At 43.8% G+C, this 18,839-nt stretch overlaps 1 protein-coding gene across 1 annotated transcript in view; it reads left to right on the top strand.

Moving 5' to 3' along the window:
• Window positions 1-11,659, top strand: part of LOC121232992 (zinc finger protein 367-like) — a 44,459-nt gene extending 32,800 nt beyond the window's left edge. The window contains 3 exon segments of the mRNA XM_041121541.1: window positions 5,985-6,135; window positions 10,978-11,097; window positions 11,517-11,659. Coding sequence (XP_040977475.1) covers window positions 5,985-6,135; window positions 10,978-11,097; window positions 11,517-11,659 — 414 coding nt within the window.
• Window positions 11,660-18,839: the final 7,180 nt, after the last annotated feature.

The following is an 18,839-nucleotide window of genomic DNA, read 5'->3' as shown; positions in this document are numbered from 1 at the left end:
TCCAATGTAGTCAATTTGCCAGGCCTCACCATATCGAAACCCCAGCCACCGCACTCTGTTCCAGGGAGACTTTACTCTGGTGGCTCTCTTGATTGCAGCACGTTTCACATTCATGAGTGACCTGTGTGATGGCCTCTGTGGTCAGGTCCACCCCTTCATCACAAGCCCATCTGGATGTTGCATCTCTCTAGATGTCTCGATGTTTCGTGGGCCCATCGAGCTACAAATAGCTCACCTTTACGCTCCCAGTCCAGGTCCACCTGAGCTACTTCTATTTTGGCAGCCTTGTCTACCCATTCATTGTTTCAATGTTCTTCAGTGGCACGGCTTTTGGGCATGTGAGCATCTACATGACGTACCTTTAGAGCCATGTGTTCTACCCGGGCAGCAGTGTCCTGCCACAATGCAGCAGCCCAGATGGGTTTACCCCTGCGCTGCCAATTGGTTTTCTTCCACTGCTGTAGCCACCCCCATAGGGCATTAGCCACCATCCAGGAGTCAGTATAGAGATAGAGCACTGGCCACTTTTCTCTTTCAGCAATGTCTAAGGCCACCTGAATGGCTTTCACTTCTTCAAACTGACTTGACTCGCCTTCTCCTTCAGTGGCCTCAATGACTTGTCATGTGGGACTCCACACAGCAGCTTTCCACTTCTGATGGTTTCCTACCATGACAGGATCCATCAGTAAACAAAGCATAACGCCTTTCATCTTCTGATAACTCATTATATGGTGGTGCCTCTTGGGCATGAGCCACCTCCTCAGGCGATGCTCCAAAATCTCTGCCTTCTGGCCAGTCCATGATCTCTTCCAGAACTCCTGGGCGGTTGGATTTCCCCAGGCGAGCCCGTTGCGTGATCAATGCTATCCACTTACTCCATGTAGCGCTGGTTGCATGATGTCTAGAGGGGATGTTTCCTTTGAACATCCGGTGTAGCACGAGCAATCGTGGTGCCAAGAGGAGATATGCTTCTGTACCAACAACTTCTGAAGCGGCTCAAACCCCCCATATGCTGCTAATATCTCTTTTTCAGTTGGGTTGTAGTGGGCTTCTGATCCTCGATACCCCCAGCCCCAAAACCCTAATGGTCGACCTTGGGTTTCTCCTGGTGTTTTCTGCCAGAGGCTCCAGGTGAGACCATGCTCCCTGGCTGCAGTGTAGAGAACATTTTGCACATTTGGTCCTGTCTGGACAGGCCCACGAGCTACCTCACAAGCTGTCTCCTGTTTGATCTGCTCAAAGGCTTGTTGTTGCTCAAGGCCCCATGCAAAATAGTTCTGCTTTTGGGTTACTCGATAGAGAGGGCTCACAAGCTGACTATAACCTGGAATATGCATTCTCCAGAACCCCACAAGGCCTAGGAAAGCTTACAAGCTCTCTGAGCCCGGCTAGCTCAGTTGGTAGAGCATGAGACTCAATCTCAGGGTTGTGGGTTTGTGCCCCACACTGGGTACCAAAAAAGACTGTGGGGGGGTTGACCTTGGCTGGATGCCAGGTGCCTACCAAGCTGCTCTATCACTCCCCCTCCTTAGCCAGACAGGGGGAGAAAAATAAAATGAAAAGCTCATGGGTCAAGATAAGGACAGGGAGATCACTTGGCAATTACCATCACAGGCAAAACAGACTCCACTCAGGGAAATTATTTGATTAATTAAATTAAGAGTAGGGTATATTAGAAATAAAACCAAATCTTAAAACCTTCCCCCCACCCCTCCCTTCTTCCTGGGCTTAACTTCACTCCCAAATTCTCTACCTCCTCCTCCTGAGTGGTGCAGGGGGACAGGGAATAGGGGTTGCAGTCAATTCATCACATGTTGTCATCTCTGCTGCTCCTTCCTCCTCACACTATTCCCCTGCTCCAGTGTGGGGTCCCTCCCACGGGAGATAGTCCTCCACAAACTTCTCCAATGTGGGTCTTTCCCATGGGCTGCAGTTCTTCACGAACTGCTCCAGTGTGGGTCCTTTCCACTTGTCCTTTCCACATGGTGCAGTCCTTCAGGAATGGACTGCTCCAGCGTGGGTCCCCCATGGGGTCACAAGTCCTGCCAGCAAACCTGCTCCAGCGTGGGCTTCCCACGGGGTCACAGCCTCCTTCGGGCATCCACCTGCTCCAGCATGGGGTCCTCCACAGGCTGCAGGTGGATATCTGCTCCACTGTTAACCTCCATGGGCTGCAGGGGGCCAACCTGCCTCACCATTGTCTTCACCATGGGCTGCAGGGGAATCTCTGCTCCAGCACTCAGAGCACCTCCTCCCCCTCCTTCTTCCCTGACCTTGGTGTCTGCAGGGTTGTTTCTCTCACATATTCTCACTCCTCTCTTCCAGTTGCTGCTGTGTGGCAGTTTTTACTCCTTCTTAAATACGTTATCACAGAGGTGCTACCACCATCACTGATTGGCTCAGCTTTGGACAGCGGCCGGCGGGTCCATCTTGGAGCTGGCTGGCATTGGCTCCATCGGACATAGGGGAAGCTTCTAGCAGCTTATCACAGTTCGTTAGTTTAAAGCACAATTCACTAAGTCAGCCAATCTGCTAGGGAAGATTCCCCTGCCCTTTCTAGATAGGTGGGTCCTATCTCTTCCCAATACACTGTATTTGTTGAAGAAAGTCCCGTGACTGTAGAAAGCAAAGCCCTGGGGCAACAATACCAGCCACAAAGACAGGTTTTGATCTGCATGATGCATCGACTTCTGCCTGCACCTCTATCCCTGACTGGCAAGACAGAGGAGATCACTTGGGCACCTGTCCTTTTCACTTGCACCCCCAGCTTGCTCTGAAGTCTTGCTTGATCTTGCCCAGGCTATGCTTTACTGTGTCATTGGTGCCCAAGTGGAAAAGAAGTAGGGGATAGTAGTCTGTGCTTTTAACCTGTTGTGGCAGTCTCTGTGACATCCTGGATCTTGGCTCCTTACAAGCAGGAAATTTCCCTTGACTGTATATCAGGCTGGCAGATGGGTGTGCCTCCATGCCTCTCAGCAGAGTCACCTACTGCTAGCACTTGCTGCTTCCTTTTGTGGCTTTTAGTATGTGCTGCTGGTGTGGTTTCTCTATGTGAATCTTGCTCATTGGTTTCGTCTGCTGCCAAGAGTTTGTATCTGTTGCTGGTTGATACATACGAGGAAGGGGAGTGAAGTGATATCCTGTTGCCACAACTCACCAAAGACCATGGCATCTCCTTCTCCAAGGTACTGTCTGTTTGCTGTTGATGCTCTTTGTCTGGTAGTCCTTGGAGGTCAGTGCCACAGGGCCCTAGTATTTCTTCTTATAAAATCTCAAATATACACTGTTTCTTGTTCCCCCTCCCTAATACAGCATAGCCTGCTAACTTTCTCCTGCAGCTCCTCCACCTGCTGCCTGAAGTGACTCCACCAGAGCATCTTGCACAGGTGGAGCTTGCACCCTCTTTCACCCAGGAGGTGGGGGTGCAGTCTTTGCAGCCCTCCACCTGGACAGCAGCTTCCTCCACTCATCCCAGGACAGCCTGGCTAGGTAGCTGATTCTTGTCTGCTGCGGAGTGCAGCCCTTGCCTGGTCTCTACCACTATGCTTCCAACAACCTCAAAGCACTGCCTAATAAGCCCTTCTAATTCCCTGGAGATTCCCAGCTTGCAGGGGCGACCGTCAGGACTGCAGCCTAAGCTTGAGGGTAAGCAGAGCAGGCAGCAGCCCGATAACTGGCAGAGTGTGCAGCCCTTCCCGCGCGAACTGCTGACGCAGCTCCCAACAGACGCCACTCCCTGTTTGCATGCCCTGGTGGTTGGTGCTCCCTAGGGGCCAGTTATATACAGCTTCGCGCAGCTTGAACTGGCCGCGGGGACCGCCGGCACCGCCCAACTCTTGCCCGCCCCTCTCGTGAGACTTATTGCCAGCTGGCCGGTCCCTCCTACACACACAGCCCAAGGGTGTCAGGGTCCCAGAAAGCCCCTCAGATCACCCCCAGGGACCTCAGAAGCCTCGCACTGCTCTCAGCACGTGGCAACCGCTACTGCTGCTGCTTCTGCTAACATTGGCTTCCTGCGGTTTGAACTGGCTGTGGAGACAGCTGTTGACAGGAGCAGTTTGTGAAGGACTGTATCCCGTGGGAGGGACCCCACGCTGGAGCAGGGTAACAATGTGAGGAGGAAAGAGCAATCTCCCTGTCCTTATCTCGACCCACGAGCTTTTCATCTTATTTTCTCCCCCTGTCTTGCTGAGGAGGGGGAGGGAGAGAGTGGCTTGGTGGGCACCTGGTGGCCAGCCAAGGTTAACCAATCACAAAACCAAAGCCCCAGAATGAAAAAAACCCAACAGATGCCCCAAAAGCCCAGAATGAAAAAAACCCACAGATGCCCCAATAGCCTGGAACTAAACAAAAAAAACAGATGACACAAAAGGCCAGAACCAAAAGGAAAAAACATGACCCAAAAGGCCAGGCCAGAACAAACAAAACCACCAGATGCCCCAAAAGCCAGGAACAAAAAAAACCCCCAACCCCTACAACCCAAACGGCTGGAACAAAAAACCCCCCCCTGTACGACCTAAAAGCCTGGAACCAAAAATATAACCCAGACAACCCAGAAGCCTAGAAGCAACCGACCTCAGGGCCCCAGAACTACAAAATCCCAAAGCCCAAGAATCCAAAAGCTCCAAAATACAAGAACTAAAGATTCCCCCCCCAAACCAGACCCAAATAAGACCCCCAGCCCACCCCAGATAAAACCCCAGACACTACAACCCCAAAACTAAACCACCAGAATTGAAAAATACCCGAACAACCCAAAACCCCACAGTTGAACACCCCAAACAACCCAAAACCCTGGAACTAAAAAAAAAAAAACCACAAAAAAACCCCAAGCAACCCAAAACACTGGAATCAAACACCACAAACAATCCAAGACCCCAGAATGAATAAACCCCCCAACAACCCAACACCCCAGAATGAAAAAAAAAATTCAGATGACTGAAAAAGCAGGAACCAAAATAAAAAAAACAAACAACAAAACAAAACTGGAAACCCAAAACCTCATAATCAAAAAAGTTCCCAACAACCCAAAGCCATGGAATGAAAAAAAATCCAGACAACTCAAGACCCTAGAGTGGAAAAAAAAAAACAAAACAGATGCCCCCAAAGCCCCCATATGCACACATCCCCACCCCCTACCTAATCCTGACACAGCCCATACCTACCCGCAACCCACCACATGTACCCCACAAATGCACCCCACATAGCACCCATGCATGCACCACACCCCATGTGCACACACCCACACCACGCATGCACATGCGCACCTCCCCACACACCATGCATGCATGCATGCACCTCCTACCCCACACTCTACTCCCACACACACCACATAACACCTGCACCCACCCACAGCACACACCCACTCACACAACCATGCACCACACACACCACACTCACACTGCTCTCGCCCACCACATACTGCCCACACATCCGCCCCACACACTACACCCCCGTGCACACACCCGCCCCATGCACACACCCGCCCCATGCACACACCACAAACCACATGCACACACACCATGCACCTCACATGTACCACGCACACCATGCAACACACACCTCACATATCCTGCACACACACAGCCCCCACAAAACCAACCTCCCCCATACTGCTATTTGATGACTCCTGTGATAATATAAGCTATATTGTTGGATAGGCTTAGACTTGGTTTGCACAGTTCTGCTGTTTTACCCATCTTTGGATATATCTACATTATAGCTCTGTAAAATATTTTTGGGGGGTAATTCTAAATTAGTTATGGTTTCTTTTTTTATTTTTCTTTTTTTTTCATAAAAATACTTGTGGTTTCCTATGTATTATTTTAGCAGATCCTTCAATTTTGTTGAGCTTATGTAAGAATACTGTGTGTGGTTGCTTGTGGGTTGTGTTGTGGATTTGTTTGCGGGAGGGGGGATGTTCTTTGCTAAACTGCTTACATGGAAAAGTATGGCACTTCAGTTTCTTAATCATTTTAATACAGGATGGGATAAGATGTGACCGACCAAGAGCAGACACAGTTCGTGACCTAATAAATGAAGGAGAGCATTCTTCTAGCAGAATACGTTGCAATATCTGCAATGGGGTGTTTCCACAAGAGAAATCACTACAGGCACACAAACGAACTCATACCGGTAAGTGAAGAGATTAAAAGGAAGATGTGTGTAGCTGACAAACACTTATGAAGCAGTTGGGAAGGCAAAAAAACAAAACCCTCAACCTGTTAATATCTTATTGTAATTGTTAAATTAATCATACTTTTCTCCCAAGGCTTGTTAGTGCAATCAAAGAAAAGTCTTCCTGTAACTGTTTTTGTCACAGGGTAACCGTAGCAGTAATTTGGGCTCTAATAGTAAAGGCATATAGTGTAAATATTTTATCTGTTGTTGTCAGACTTTCTTAATAAGAGGAAACACTTTTCCTGAGCTTGGTGTTCTGTACTTGGTAGTATTTTTCATTCTGACTACCTCTTCTCTGACTTCTGTTTCCTTCTTCTTTCGTGTAGTTTTTACACAAATCATAGAATCATTCAGGTTGGAAAAGACCCTTAAGATCATCGAGTCCAACCGTAAACCTAACACTACCAAGTCCACCACTAAATCATGTCCCCAAGTGCCACATCTACACATCTTTTAAATACCTCCAGGGATGGTGACTCAACCACTTCCCTGGGCAGCCTGTTCCAATGCTTGACAACCCTTTCAGTGAAGACATTTTTCCTAATATCCAATCTAAATCTCCCCTGGTGCAACTTGAGGCCGTTTCCTCTCGTCCTATCACTTATTACTTGGGAGAAGAGACCAACACCCACCTCGCTACAACCTCCTTTCAGGTAGTTGTAGAGAGTGATAAGGTCTCCCCTTGTCCCCTTCCGAAGGTATGGAAGGGGGAGTGGGAGTCGTATACACCTGAAGCGAGATTAAGACACAAACGAGGTCAAATGTTGATATTCAAAGGTTAATTCATTTTATTGCTTACAAAAGAGAAAAGAGGGAAATGATAGAAAAGGGGGAAAAGAAGCAGAGATTTCCTTAAGAAAAGCAAGTGATAGTCACCACCATGGATCCAGCGGCATCCCGTTGATCCTCCTCTTCTTCGGTGGGGAAAGCTCTGCCTGTGCTTGCCTAGTACCTGTTTTATGCAGTCCCGCTGGTGGGCTTTATGGTTGCTTTTCAGCAGTTTTGCTCAAACTAGGTGGCCATGGTAACGGCATGTCTGCCTCGTAGGCTTCCCATGTGGATACCTCCTTTAGGGGGTCCTTAGGTGCCAGATCTCCCTCTAAGTGCCATGACTGCCAATTGACCTCCAATCGTGCAGGTGTAAGATGTTAGGCTGTTCACAAATCACTGCTGTTACCATTGTGACTGTTCAAAGATAAGCCTGTTTTTGCTGCTTATCTTCCCATCGCAAGGCCAGCCAGAGCATGTAGGCAGAGCCAACATTAATCAGGCAATGGTGAGACAAAGTTCTTATCTCAGTCCTTTACACCCCTGAGCCTCCTTTTCTCCAGACTAAACAACCCCAGTTCCCTCAGCTGCTCCTCATAAGACTTGTGCTCCAGGCCCCTCACCAGCTTCATTGCTCTTCTTTGGACATGCTCCAGCACCTCAATGTCTTTCTTGTAGTGAGGTGCCCAAAACTGAACACAGTATTTGTCGTGGTTTAACCCCAGCCAGCAACTAAGCACCACGCAGCCGCTCACTCACTCCCCCCCCCCACCCAGTGGGATGGGGGACAAAATCGGGAAAAAGAAGCAAAACCCACGGGTTGAGATAAGAACAGTTTAATAGAACAGAAAAGAAGAAACTAATAATGATAATGATAACACTAATAAAATGACAACAGCAATAATGAAAGGATTGGAATGTACAGATGATGTGCAGTGCAATTGCTCACCACCCGCCGACTGGCACCCAGCTAGTCCCCCAGCGGCGATTCCCCGCCCCCACTTCCCAGTTCCTATACTAGATGGGACGTCATATGGTATGGAATACCCTGTTGGCCAGTTTGGGTCAGCTGCCCTGGCTGTGTCCCCTCCCAACTTCTTGTGCCCCTCCAGCTTTCTCGCTGGCTGGGCATGAGAAGCTGAAAAATCCTTGACATTAGTCTAAACACTACTTAGCAACAACTGAAAACATCAGTGTTATCAACATTCTTCACATACTGAACTCAAAACATAGCTCCGTACCAGCTACTAGGAAGACAGTTAACTCTATCCCAGCTGAAACTAGGACAGTATTCGAGGTGCGGCCTCACCAGTGCCGAGTACAAATGGACGATGACTTCCCTAGTCCTGCTGGCCATGCTATTTCTGATACAGGCCAGGATGCTATTGGCCTTCTTGGCTACCTGGGCACACTGCTGGCTTATATTCAGCCGGCTGTCGACCAACACCCCCAGGTCCCGAAGCATAGCTGTAAGAGGAAAAAGTATCTTAAAAAGTAGCTGATAACTTGGACAGTTTAATACATTAAAAGTGTATCTTAAATGTTGAGAAAAGAGTTCAAATGCTTAAAATCATTGTCCAATTGTCTCCCTTACCATTTCTTCATTTAGAACTGATTTTCTGGTGTGGAGGTGGTCACTTTAATTTAGTGAACTATATATATAAAGCAGCTCTAGAAGACAACTCATTTAAGTTAAAATGTAGTGACAATTCACTCAATGTCCAACTGAGCTTGAACTGAAAGGGAGATGCTGTTTTTATACCAAGTAAATACACTTTTTGTTTTCTTCATGTTCCAACAAGACTGCTTTTTGCAATAAAATGTGACCTATTGTAGACACATAAAGCCTAATATTAAACACCAGATTCTTCATGTCTTTTGCTCAAAAGATGTTTTCATTTCACTTGCTTGAATTAGGTGTTGAACTTTTGTGTTAAACACAGACTACTTAATTGAGCAGAACTCACCTTGGTGTTACTCTTCCGACTTAGTAAGTCAGTGTTACCTTCTTTTAGTTGTCCTTTCTGAGGAGTGGTGGTATGGCACAACTTTGCAAACTTGCCACCCAATCATACTCTCTTGAGAGACAGAGAGGAAATACCCACTATCTCCATTTCTCTTGTTGCACTTTGCATGGGGAAGTCATTCTTGATGGTTGGCCTAAATTCTCTTGGCTTGAGTCTAGAATGAGTTTCTCTTCCTACCTCCATTTATTCATTACAACTTTTTTCAAATAGTCTAATAAAACTCTCTAATAGGATACTTCTGCAACTTTATACATCAACCTCAGTTATTTTACCCTAGTTCAGTTTATATTAATGATAAAATGTATCTGGTTGCAACTAGAACTAAATTGTTTGCCTTTACTTTGTTCTACCTATACTATAGGATGCTATCTATACAATATACTGTGTATGTTTCATTCTACCCAACTACAAGTATCAGTTCTAGGACTGTCGTGGTTTAAGCCCAGCCAGCAACTAGGCACCATGCAGCCACTCACTCACTCCTCCCTGCTCCCAGTGGGATGGGGAGGAGAATCAGAAAAAAAAGTAAAACTCATGGGTTGAGATAAGAACGATTTAATAACTAAAGTAAAATAAAATGTAATACTAACAATAACAATAATAATAAATAATAATAGTAGTAGTAGTAGTAGTAATGAAAAAGAATAAAATAAAAAAAAAAAAAACCCCAAGAAAAACCAAGTGATGCACAATGCAATTGCTCATCACCCTCTGACCGATGCCCAAGCAGCGATACACGCCTCCTGGCCAATTCCCCCCAGTTTATATACTGAGTATGATGTTCTATGGTATGGAATATCCCTTTGGCTAGTTCGGGTCAGCTGTCCTGGCTATGCTCCCTCCCAGCTTCTTGTATACCTGCTTGCTGGCAGAGCATGGGAAATGGAACAATGTTTAACTTAGGATAAGCACTACTTAGCAACAACTAAAACATCAGTGTGTTATAAACATTATTCTCACACTAAATCCAAAACACAGCACTGTACCAGCTACTAGGAAGAAAATTAACTCTATCCCAGCCAAAACCAGGACAAGGACTTATCTCAGTGCTTTAGGAAAGTTTTATGTCCAAAAAAAAGTTCTTAAAGAAATAAACAAAATACTCTAAGCCTTCAGTCTTTCATCATACTCTCTAAAAGGCAGGATGCAGTGCTCAAAGGGAAAACATTGTCAAATTCTTCTTGTCTCTGGAACTGCCCTTTCTAATACCAAAAATGATGAGATGCTGCTAACACTGCAGAACTACAAAACTGTAGCCTTTCTGGAAACTTGGCCTCTACTAAGTTCACACATCTGCTTACATGCTGAAGCAGAAGTTTTCAAAGGAGTACAGGGCGTAACATTGCTTGCCACTGTCTCACATACCAAAATGAACAGAACCTAAGGATGACTCCTTGATAAGGAGTCATTTTATTTGTAGTTGCTGTAGTGTTCTGTCTGCCTCACTCAAATTCCTACCGCAATCCAAAAAAATCTGGACAGTGACAGGGAGGAACATCCAATCTTCTCATGGAGGGGGGAAAAAGCAAGGCCCATGATTTCTCTGAACTGCTGTCAGCCCATCCTTTTTATGCCTTCTAGAATTATCTTGTACTTCAAAATACCAGAAGCTGACATGAGTATAGATTATTGAAATAATGTGCAAGATTAGGAATATGATAAGGCAAAAATATAATTTTGTTATTTTTCTGGGGAAAAAATGTATTATCCAGTAGCATTTAATACGTACTTTAAACATCCATTTGGGATAAAAGTGTATCTCTGCTGTCCAGTGCACTAAGGCTTTCTGAGTAGATGCAAGTATGAGTGCATAAAAGGAGAGCTTGCTTGTGTAAGTCTCAAGCCAAAGACCACCACTGGATAGTATGACTCTTCTATATTCAGCTTTCATAAATCTGTGTGTGTGGTTGTGGTTTTGGGTTTGGTTTGGGGGGGGTGTTGCTTTTTTGTGGGGTTTTTTTGCTGTTGTTTTTTTTGTTTGGTTTTGTTTTGTTTTTTAAAGGTGAAAGATCTTATTTGTGTGACTACCCAGACTGTGGGAAAGCCTTTGTTCAGAGTGGGCAACTCAAAACTCACCAGCTTCTTCACATAGGGGGAAAGCCTTTCATCTGCTCAGAGAATGGTGAGCCCTCAGGGAATAACTTGTGGCTTTCAGAATTAGTGTCAGTCTAGTACTGGGAATGTATGGATGCTCATGTGACAGCAATCTATAAAAGCTTTGGATCTTAATTTTAGAGGAGCTTCTAGGGAAGGGAAAAGCCACACAGGATCTGTGCATAATCACGCAAACTTAGGTATAAGGATTGCATGCTTGATTATATAAGCCAGGTTATCAGTAATTGTATCAGTTGATACCAATACATAAAATGATTGGCCATGTTATGGGCCTTGTGACTAGTGTGCTGTTTTCAACTGAATCCAGGCTTTTGTGGAGTAAGGAAAGTTGGATTCAGGAGCATCTTCATCCCACGGATGTTATGCTAACATGTCAGTTGACTGCTTTCCTTAATGTGTTCTCCATTGGTATTTTGTGTTTTTCAGGCTGTTTAAGCAGATTCACACATGCAAACCGTCATTGCCCCAAACACCCATATGCCCGGCTGAAGAGGGAAGAACTCACAGTCAGACTGAGTAAAAAACAGATGGCTGACAATAAAGCTGGAGCTGAGTGGCTAGCGAAGTAAGTTTCCTTATGGTGTGATCTCTCTCTAAACTTATAACAGAGTGGCCTGAGAAAGTGTTTTATTCTTAGGGGCTGTCATGGTTTAAGCCCAGCCGGTAACAAAGCACCACACAGCCGCTCGCTCACTCCCCCCCACCCCCGGCCACAGTGGGATGAGGAGAAAATATAAAGGCAGGCTCGTGGGTTGAGATAAGGACTGGGAGGGATCACTCACCACTTATGGTCAGGGGCAAAAGACAGGCTCAACTTGGGGAAAAAACAAAATCAATTTAATTTACTACAAATCAAATCAAAACAAGGATAATGAGAAGTAAAACTGTGATGGGTTGACCCTGGCTGATTGCCAGGTGCCCACCAAAGCCGTTCTATCACTCCCCCTCCTCAGCTGGACAGGGGAGAGAAAATATAACAAAGAGCTTGTGGGTCGAGATAAGGACAGGAGAGATATCACTCATCACTTACCGTCACGGGCAAAACAGACTCAACTTCGGGAAATTAACTCACTTTATTACAAATCAACCAGAGTAGGGTAATGAGAAATAAAACCGAATCTCAGAACACCTTCCCTCCACCCCTCCCTTCTTCCCGGGCACAACTTCACTCCCGGCTTCTTTACCAACCCCCCCCCCAGTCTTATGCCAATTCCTGTTGTGAGAAACCCTGCCACCTACTACTGTTACTGATTTGTCATTGATTTGTTGTTAGTTAGAATTAATCATATTTAGTTTTAACATTTTAGCAAAATCATATGTATGTTGTATTTTATACATTTAACCACCAACCAGTGTCTGCTGTGAAATCCCCTGTATAGCCCCGTACCAAGACCGGAGAAATTGGCTAAAATCATCTAGTAGGAACATTTAGAACTTAGATAACAAGATAAAGAAATTAAAATCTGATTATAAAAGAGTTTGGTTTGACTAAAAAGTAGAAAATTGTGAAGCATAAGTATGGGAGTGTTAAGTTTGAAATGTAGCCTTAGGAACTTAGGAGCTTAGAAAATGTATAATGTGTAACCATAAGTATTGTTCAAAATCATTTAACCACAGAAGTTTTGACAAAGATTGGTAGTCTTGTAGTGTTTGTTTTGAAAACTAAGGAAACCGTTATGGACACCAGTTTGTTGCTTGGAGACACCTGAGAGGTCAAGAAACGGACGAGTGAGGAAGACTATGAAAGACCACCAGAGGACTCCTGAGGACCACCAGAGACCTTCAGTGCGCCTGCGTAAAGGACATTTACATATGCTAATGATTTCCCGGAAGTCTAATGAATATGTATAACTTTTCTTGGAAATCTAATGAATATGCATCAATAAGTCCTAATATAAGGTGTATTGTTTTGGTGACAGGTGTGCGTGGTTCGTGAGAGGACTCGCCCGCGCACCCGGCCGTCAATAAAGAAGTGTCTGCTTATCTACACTAAATTGGTGTTGATAAGTTCTTCATTCCGAGCTTTTCGGTAACAGTTTTTGGCGACCCAGATGGGACCTCGCTGAGAGAGACCGGAGGAGTCGGGGACCCGATCGGTTCCTGCCGGCACCGAGGATTTCTCGGGGATACCCATCGATCCCCGATCCATAAGGCTCTTTGCGACGTCCCCTGGATTTTGGTAAGACACTTCTTTTAAATATTAAGGATAGTGGGTTAGAGTCCCACCGGTATTGTTTGGGGTTAGAGTCCCCCCGAGTGGGTTAGAGTCCCACCGGTATTGTTTGGGGTTAGAGTCCCCCCGAGTGGGTTAGAGTCCCACCGGTATCGTCTGCCTGTCAGATGCGGCGAAAGCTGCACAAGGTTGGACTAAAGGATCCTGAAGGAAGTGGAAGCCTAGGCGTCTGCCCGTAAGACATAAGCGAAAGCTATTGCTGGGTTGGACAATTTGGGAGTGGGTTAGAGTCCCACAACTTTTGAGGATTCTGGGTTAGAGTCCCAGCTTCAAAAGTATTTTGGAAAATTTGGGTTTGAGTCCCAAATTAAAAAAAAAACAAAACAAAAAAAACAAAAAACCAATAAATTTGGTGAGATATATTGTGAGTGTTGTAAGTGTGGGATGTGTAATTGAGCATGAAGTGAGTTTTGGTAACGATTGTAGTGGTTTTTTTATTGAGGTTGGAAGTTATAAAATGTGAATATATTTGTTGGTGAATAATCTTGCAAGGGGATATTGGTTATGACTCTTGCTTAGGGAAGTCGGCTTTGTCCGTGCCCTAGGCAAGTAGGTGGACTCCATTACCTGGCAACAATTGTTATTTGTATTTATTTAATATCTGGTGTTTGATATATGTATTTGGTATTTGAAACTTTGTATTTGATATTTGGCATTTGGTGTTTGGTTTGGTATTTAACATCTGATAATTGATTATTGATTTCTGATATTTGTTATATATTTAATAGACATTTGGTATTGGGTATAAACATAATGGCATTTGCCAAATTATTTAAGAGTAAGAGTATGGGAAATTTGTCCACTGATGGAAAGATACCGAAAACATCTCTGTTGGGATGTTTGTTGGCACATTGGGGTGAATTGTATGATGATTTACGTAAAAATCAAATGATTGAATACTGTAATCATTGGTGGCCTCTGTATACATTAGAGGAAGAGGACGAGGTGGCAGTGGACAGAGAGGATTTATGAATTTTAGCAATCGGAATTTTAACACCCCCTTAGGAGTGAATCAGTGTGCTTTGTGTCGGGAGGAAGGACATTGGAGAAAAGATTGTCCTAAAAATGTGCAGTGCTCAGGAGGAAATATTCAAAAGGAGGTAGCCAGAATGATGGTTTTGGATGAATGAAGAGGACCGGAGGGGAGCCCAGCTGAGCCTCTGGTTATATTTAAGCTGGGAGAAAAAGAAGTTAAATTCTTAATAGATACAGGAACGACATTTTCGGTATTAAATACTTGTAAAGGAAAAATTGGAACAAAACCAGCAAACATAGTAGGAGCAACAGGGAAAGAAGAAAACAGACCATTCCTGCAACCTCTGGATTTGAAATTTGGAAATAAAATAATTACACATGAATTTTTGTATGTACCAGAATGCCTGATACCCTTGTTAGGAAGGGATTTGTTATCTAAATTAAATGCACAAATTGTTTTTGAGGAAGGAGAACTCTTTTTGAAGATACCTGAGTCAAAAACAGGAGAAATCCTAATGATACAAGAAAAAGTGGAGGAGCAGGAAATTCCACCAGAGGTGGATTTTGCAGTGATCCCTACAGTGTGGGAAACAGATATTCCTGGTAAATCAAAATTAGCAGCACCTGTAAAAATAGATCTAAAAGAAGATGCAGGAACAGTAAAAATTAAACAATACCCAATTAAACCAGAAGTTAGGCAGGAGTTAAAAAAATTGATTGACAAATTTTTGAAGTATAAAATTTTGGAGGAATGTGAATCTGAATATAATACTCCTATTTTACCAGTTAGAAAACCCTTGGGAGAATACAGGGTAGTGCAAGATTTGAGAGCAGTGAATCAAATAGCCAAAGACATATATCCTGTGGTTGCAAATCCTTATACGTTGTTAACAGCGTTAAAGGAGACTCATCAGTGGTTTACAGTGCTTGATTTAAAGGATGCTTTCTTTTGCATACCCTTGGAGAAGGAAAGCAGAAAGTTGTTTGCTTTCGAATGGGAAAATCCACAAACTGGGCGAAAGATGCAGCTGACATGGACAAGACTACCCCAAGGATTTAAAAATAGCCCGACAATTTTTGGAAACCAGCTGGCAAAAGAGCTTGAAATCTGGAAACAGGACAAACCAAGACCTGAACATTTACTTCTACAATATGTGGATGACATATTGATTGCTACAGAAGAAAGATCTACCTGCATACAGGTAACCATTGATGTCTTGAATTTTCTGGGACTAAATGGATACAAGGTATCCAGGAAGAAAGCCCAAATAGCATGTCAGACTGTGATATATCTGGGCTTTGAGATTTCAAAAGGGCAGAGACAATTGGGAAAAGATCGCAAAGAAACCATCTGTAGTATACCTGAGCCGAAAAATATCCATGAACTTAGAGCGTTTTTGGGAATGGCAGGGTGGTGTCGTCTTTGGATCATGGACTATGGTCTAATAGCTAAACCGTTATATGAAGCCCAAAAGAACTCTTCCTTTGTGTGGGGTCCAAAACAGCAAAGGGCCTTTACAGAGTTAAAACGTGCTTTAATGTCTGCACCTGCTTTAGGCCTCCCTGATTTAACTAAAGATTTTCAGCTGTTTGTTCATGAAAGACAACACCTGGCACTTGGTGTGTTAACCCAGAAGATGGGGAGCTGGAAACGACCAATCGGCTACTTCTCCAAACAACTGGACACAGTGAGTAAAGGGTGGCCAAATTGTCTTAGAGCAGTGGCTGCAACAGTGATGATCATACAAGAAGCTCGGAAATTGACTTTGGGAAAAACAATAACAGTCTATGTCCCACACATGGTGAAAACTGTTCTAGAACAAAAGGGGGGACACTGGCTATCTCCGAGCAGAATGATGAAATACCAAGTAATATTAACTCAACAAGATGATGTAATTTTAAAAACAACTAACCTGGCAAATCCAGCTGTGTTTTTAAGTTCCATACAGGAAGAAGGACATTTGGAACATGATTGCCTGGCTGCTATTGAGTATGTTTATTCCAGTCGTGAAGATTTGAAGGATGTACCATTGAAGCGACCGGACTGGGAACTGTATACAGATGGTAGCAGCTTTGTAGAGCAAGGAGTTCGATACGCTGGATATGCGGTAACAACAGACACCACAGTTATAGAAGCAGAAGCATTGCCAAGTACCACCTCAGCTCAGAAAGCGGAACTTATTGCTTTGATTCGAGCTTTAGAACTAAGCGAGGAGAAGAAAGTAAATATTTGGACAGATTCAAAGTATGCTTTTGGAGTGGTACATGTCCATGCAGCATTGTGGAAAGAAAGAGGATTATTGTCCTCCCAGGGATCAAATATTAAACACCAAGATGAAATTTTACAATTATTATAAGCAGTTCAAAAACCAGATCAGGTAGCAATCATGCACTGTAAAGCACATCAAATTGGAAACACAAAGGAAATTGCTGGAAATAATTTAGCCGACCGAACGGCAAGAAAGGTAGCAAAGGAACGAGCATTGCAAATGGCATTAATTCCCTCCAAAACAGTAACTCTCCCTAGGGAAGAACCAAAATATTCAGAGGAGGATGATAAGCTAGGTCAATTATTAAATGCTAAGAAAAACCTAGCCGGATGGTGGGTAACACCTAAAGGACAGGTAGTAGTTCCACCCTTTTTGATGAGAGAAATAATTCAAACAAAGCATCAGGAGTGTCACTGGGGAGCAGAGGCCTTAGTAACTTCTTTACAAAAACAAGTGGTATCGCTCAGAATGTTAGGAATAGCTAAAATAACAACTGCAAAATGTGAAGTATGTTTGAAAAATAATCCAATAATCAGGAAAAAGGTTCAAATGGGTCGAATAAAATCTGGTACAGAGCCTGGAGATTATTGGCAAGTAGATTTTTCAGAACTACCTAAGCAGAACGGGTATCGGTACATCCTGGTGGGGGTTGATACTTTTACAGGATGGCCAGAAGCTTTTCCCTGTCATTCCACACAAGCAAAGGAAGTAGTAAAATGGTTACTACGAGAAATAATTCCAAGGTTTGGAGTTCCTATTGGAATTTCCTCTGACAGAGGTCCACACTTTGTTGCAGAAGTGGTCCAAAATGTTAGCAAAATTCTGGGTATCACATGGGATTTGCATACCCCATGGAGGCCACAATCCAGTGGGAAAGTAGAAAGAATGAATCAAACCTTAAAAAGGCAAATAAGCAAAATTTGTCAAGAGACTAATTTAAAATGGCCTCAAGCACTTCCATTGGCATTATTGCGAATCAGGGTACAGCCAAAGAGTGGAACCTCAGTCAGTCCTTATGAATTATTGTATGGGAAACCTTATGAATCTCCAGAACCAAACCCGAACATGCAGGTAAAAGGAAAACAAGATGTATATAACTATTTACTTTCCTTAGGAAAAACCTTGACTACAATTCGGAGAGCAGTGGTGTGGAATAGACCATTATCCCTGGAAGTTCCGGTGCATGACTTACAACCAGGAGAGTATGTCTATGTGAAAACGTGGACTTCCGAACCCCTGCAGGAACGTTGGAAAGGACCCTTCTAGATACTGTTAACCACCTTCATGGCTATTAAAATTGCAGAATCGGATGCTTGGATACATTACACTCGAGTGAAGAAGGCACCTACTCCATGGAAGATTATTAGCCGGGATCCAAAGACTTTAAAATTGACTCTGAAACATGTCTAATTTTTCATATCTGTTTGTGTTTGGTTTTTTTATATTAGTTCGGCAAATAATGATGGTGGAAACCCGGACTGATTTGATGATTAGGAACAAAAGACAAGTAGAAACAGAACAATTGATTGGCATTCTTGAAAAAAAATGTCCGAAGAAAATTTGATGTTAGGATTGATTAAGGGATTTGCCAGCTTGTAAAATGTTACCCAAATTACTGCTTGTTTGCCGATACCAAGAGCAGTGGGGGAATCTATTCCTTGGAGAATTTTAACTATGAATTTAACTACCCTGGAACATAGAAACAAAACCACCTATTGCAAACAAAGGCCAGTGACTAAATGGTCTGAACAGGTAAAGATCATTAGAAAACAATGGAAATGGATGGGCAGAGAAGAAGATTGCTTGAAATTATCAAATCATCAATTTACACCAGCCTCTTCTATAGGAGACATGTTTATGGTGGGTAGCCCTATGGGTTGGTGTTCATATGATGTACGAATCAAAACTAATGAGAGCCGGAGCATCATGGAATGGAAATGTGGTGAGGCCAATCAAACCATACCAGAAAAGACAGTTAGCTGGGATTCAGTATGGTCTATGACCATATTGTCTCAATTTCAATATATGGCCAAAACTTCTTGGTGCTTTACTTGGGATGGATCAGTTAATACAGCCTGGCCATCAGTAGACGACAGGGGGAGTACATTACGAAAAAAAAAGAAAAATTAGTATCTTGGTGGAGATGTGAAAAAATTTATTATTGTACTACTAAAGACCCAGCAATCGAAAGAATTCCTCCTTTAGCTGCGGCCTTGAAGTATGGCTGCTTGTGTAGAGGATTCAAAAATGATCTCAAATTAACTGAAACAT

This window comes from Aquila chrysaetos, assembly GCF_900496995.4.
Source record: "Aquila chrysaetos chrysaetos chromosome W unlocalized genomic scaffold, bAquChr1.4 W_unloc_2, whole genome shotgun sequence".
NCBI lineage: Eukaryota > Metazoa > Chordata > Aves > Accipitriformes > Accipitridae > Aquila > Aquila chrysaetos.
This window is presented reverse-complemented; position numbering and strand designations above follow the sequence as displayed.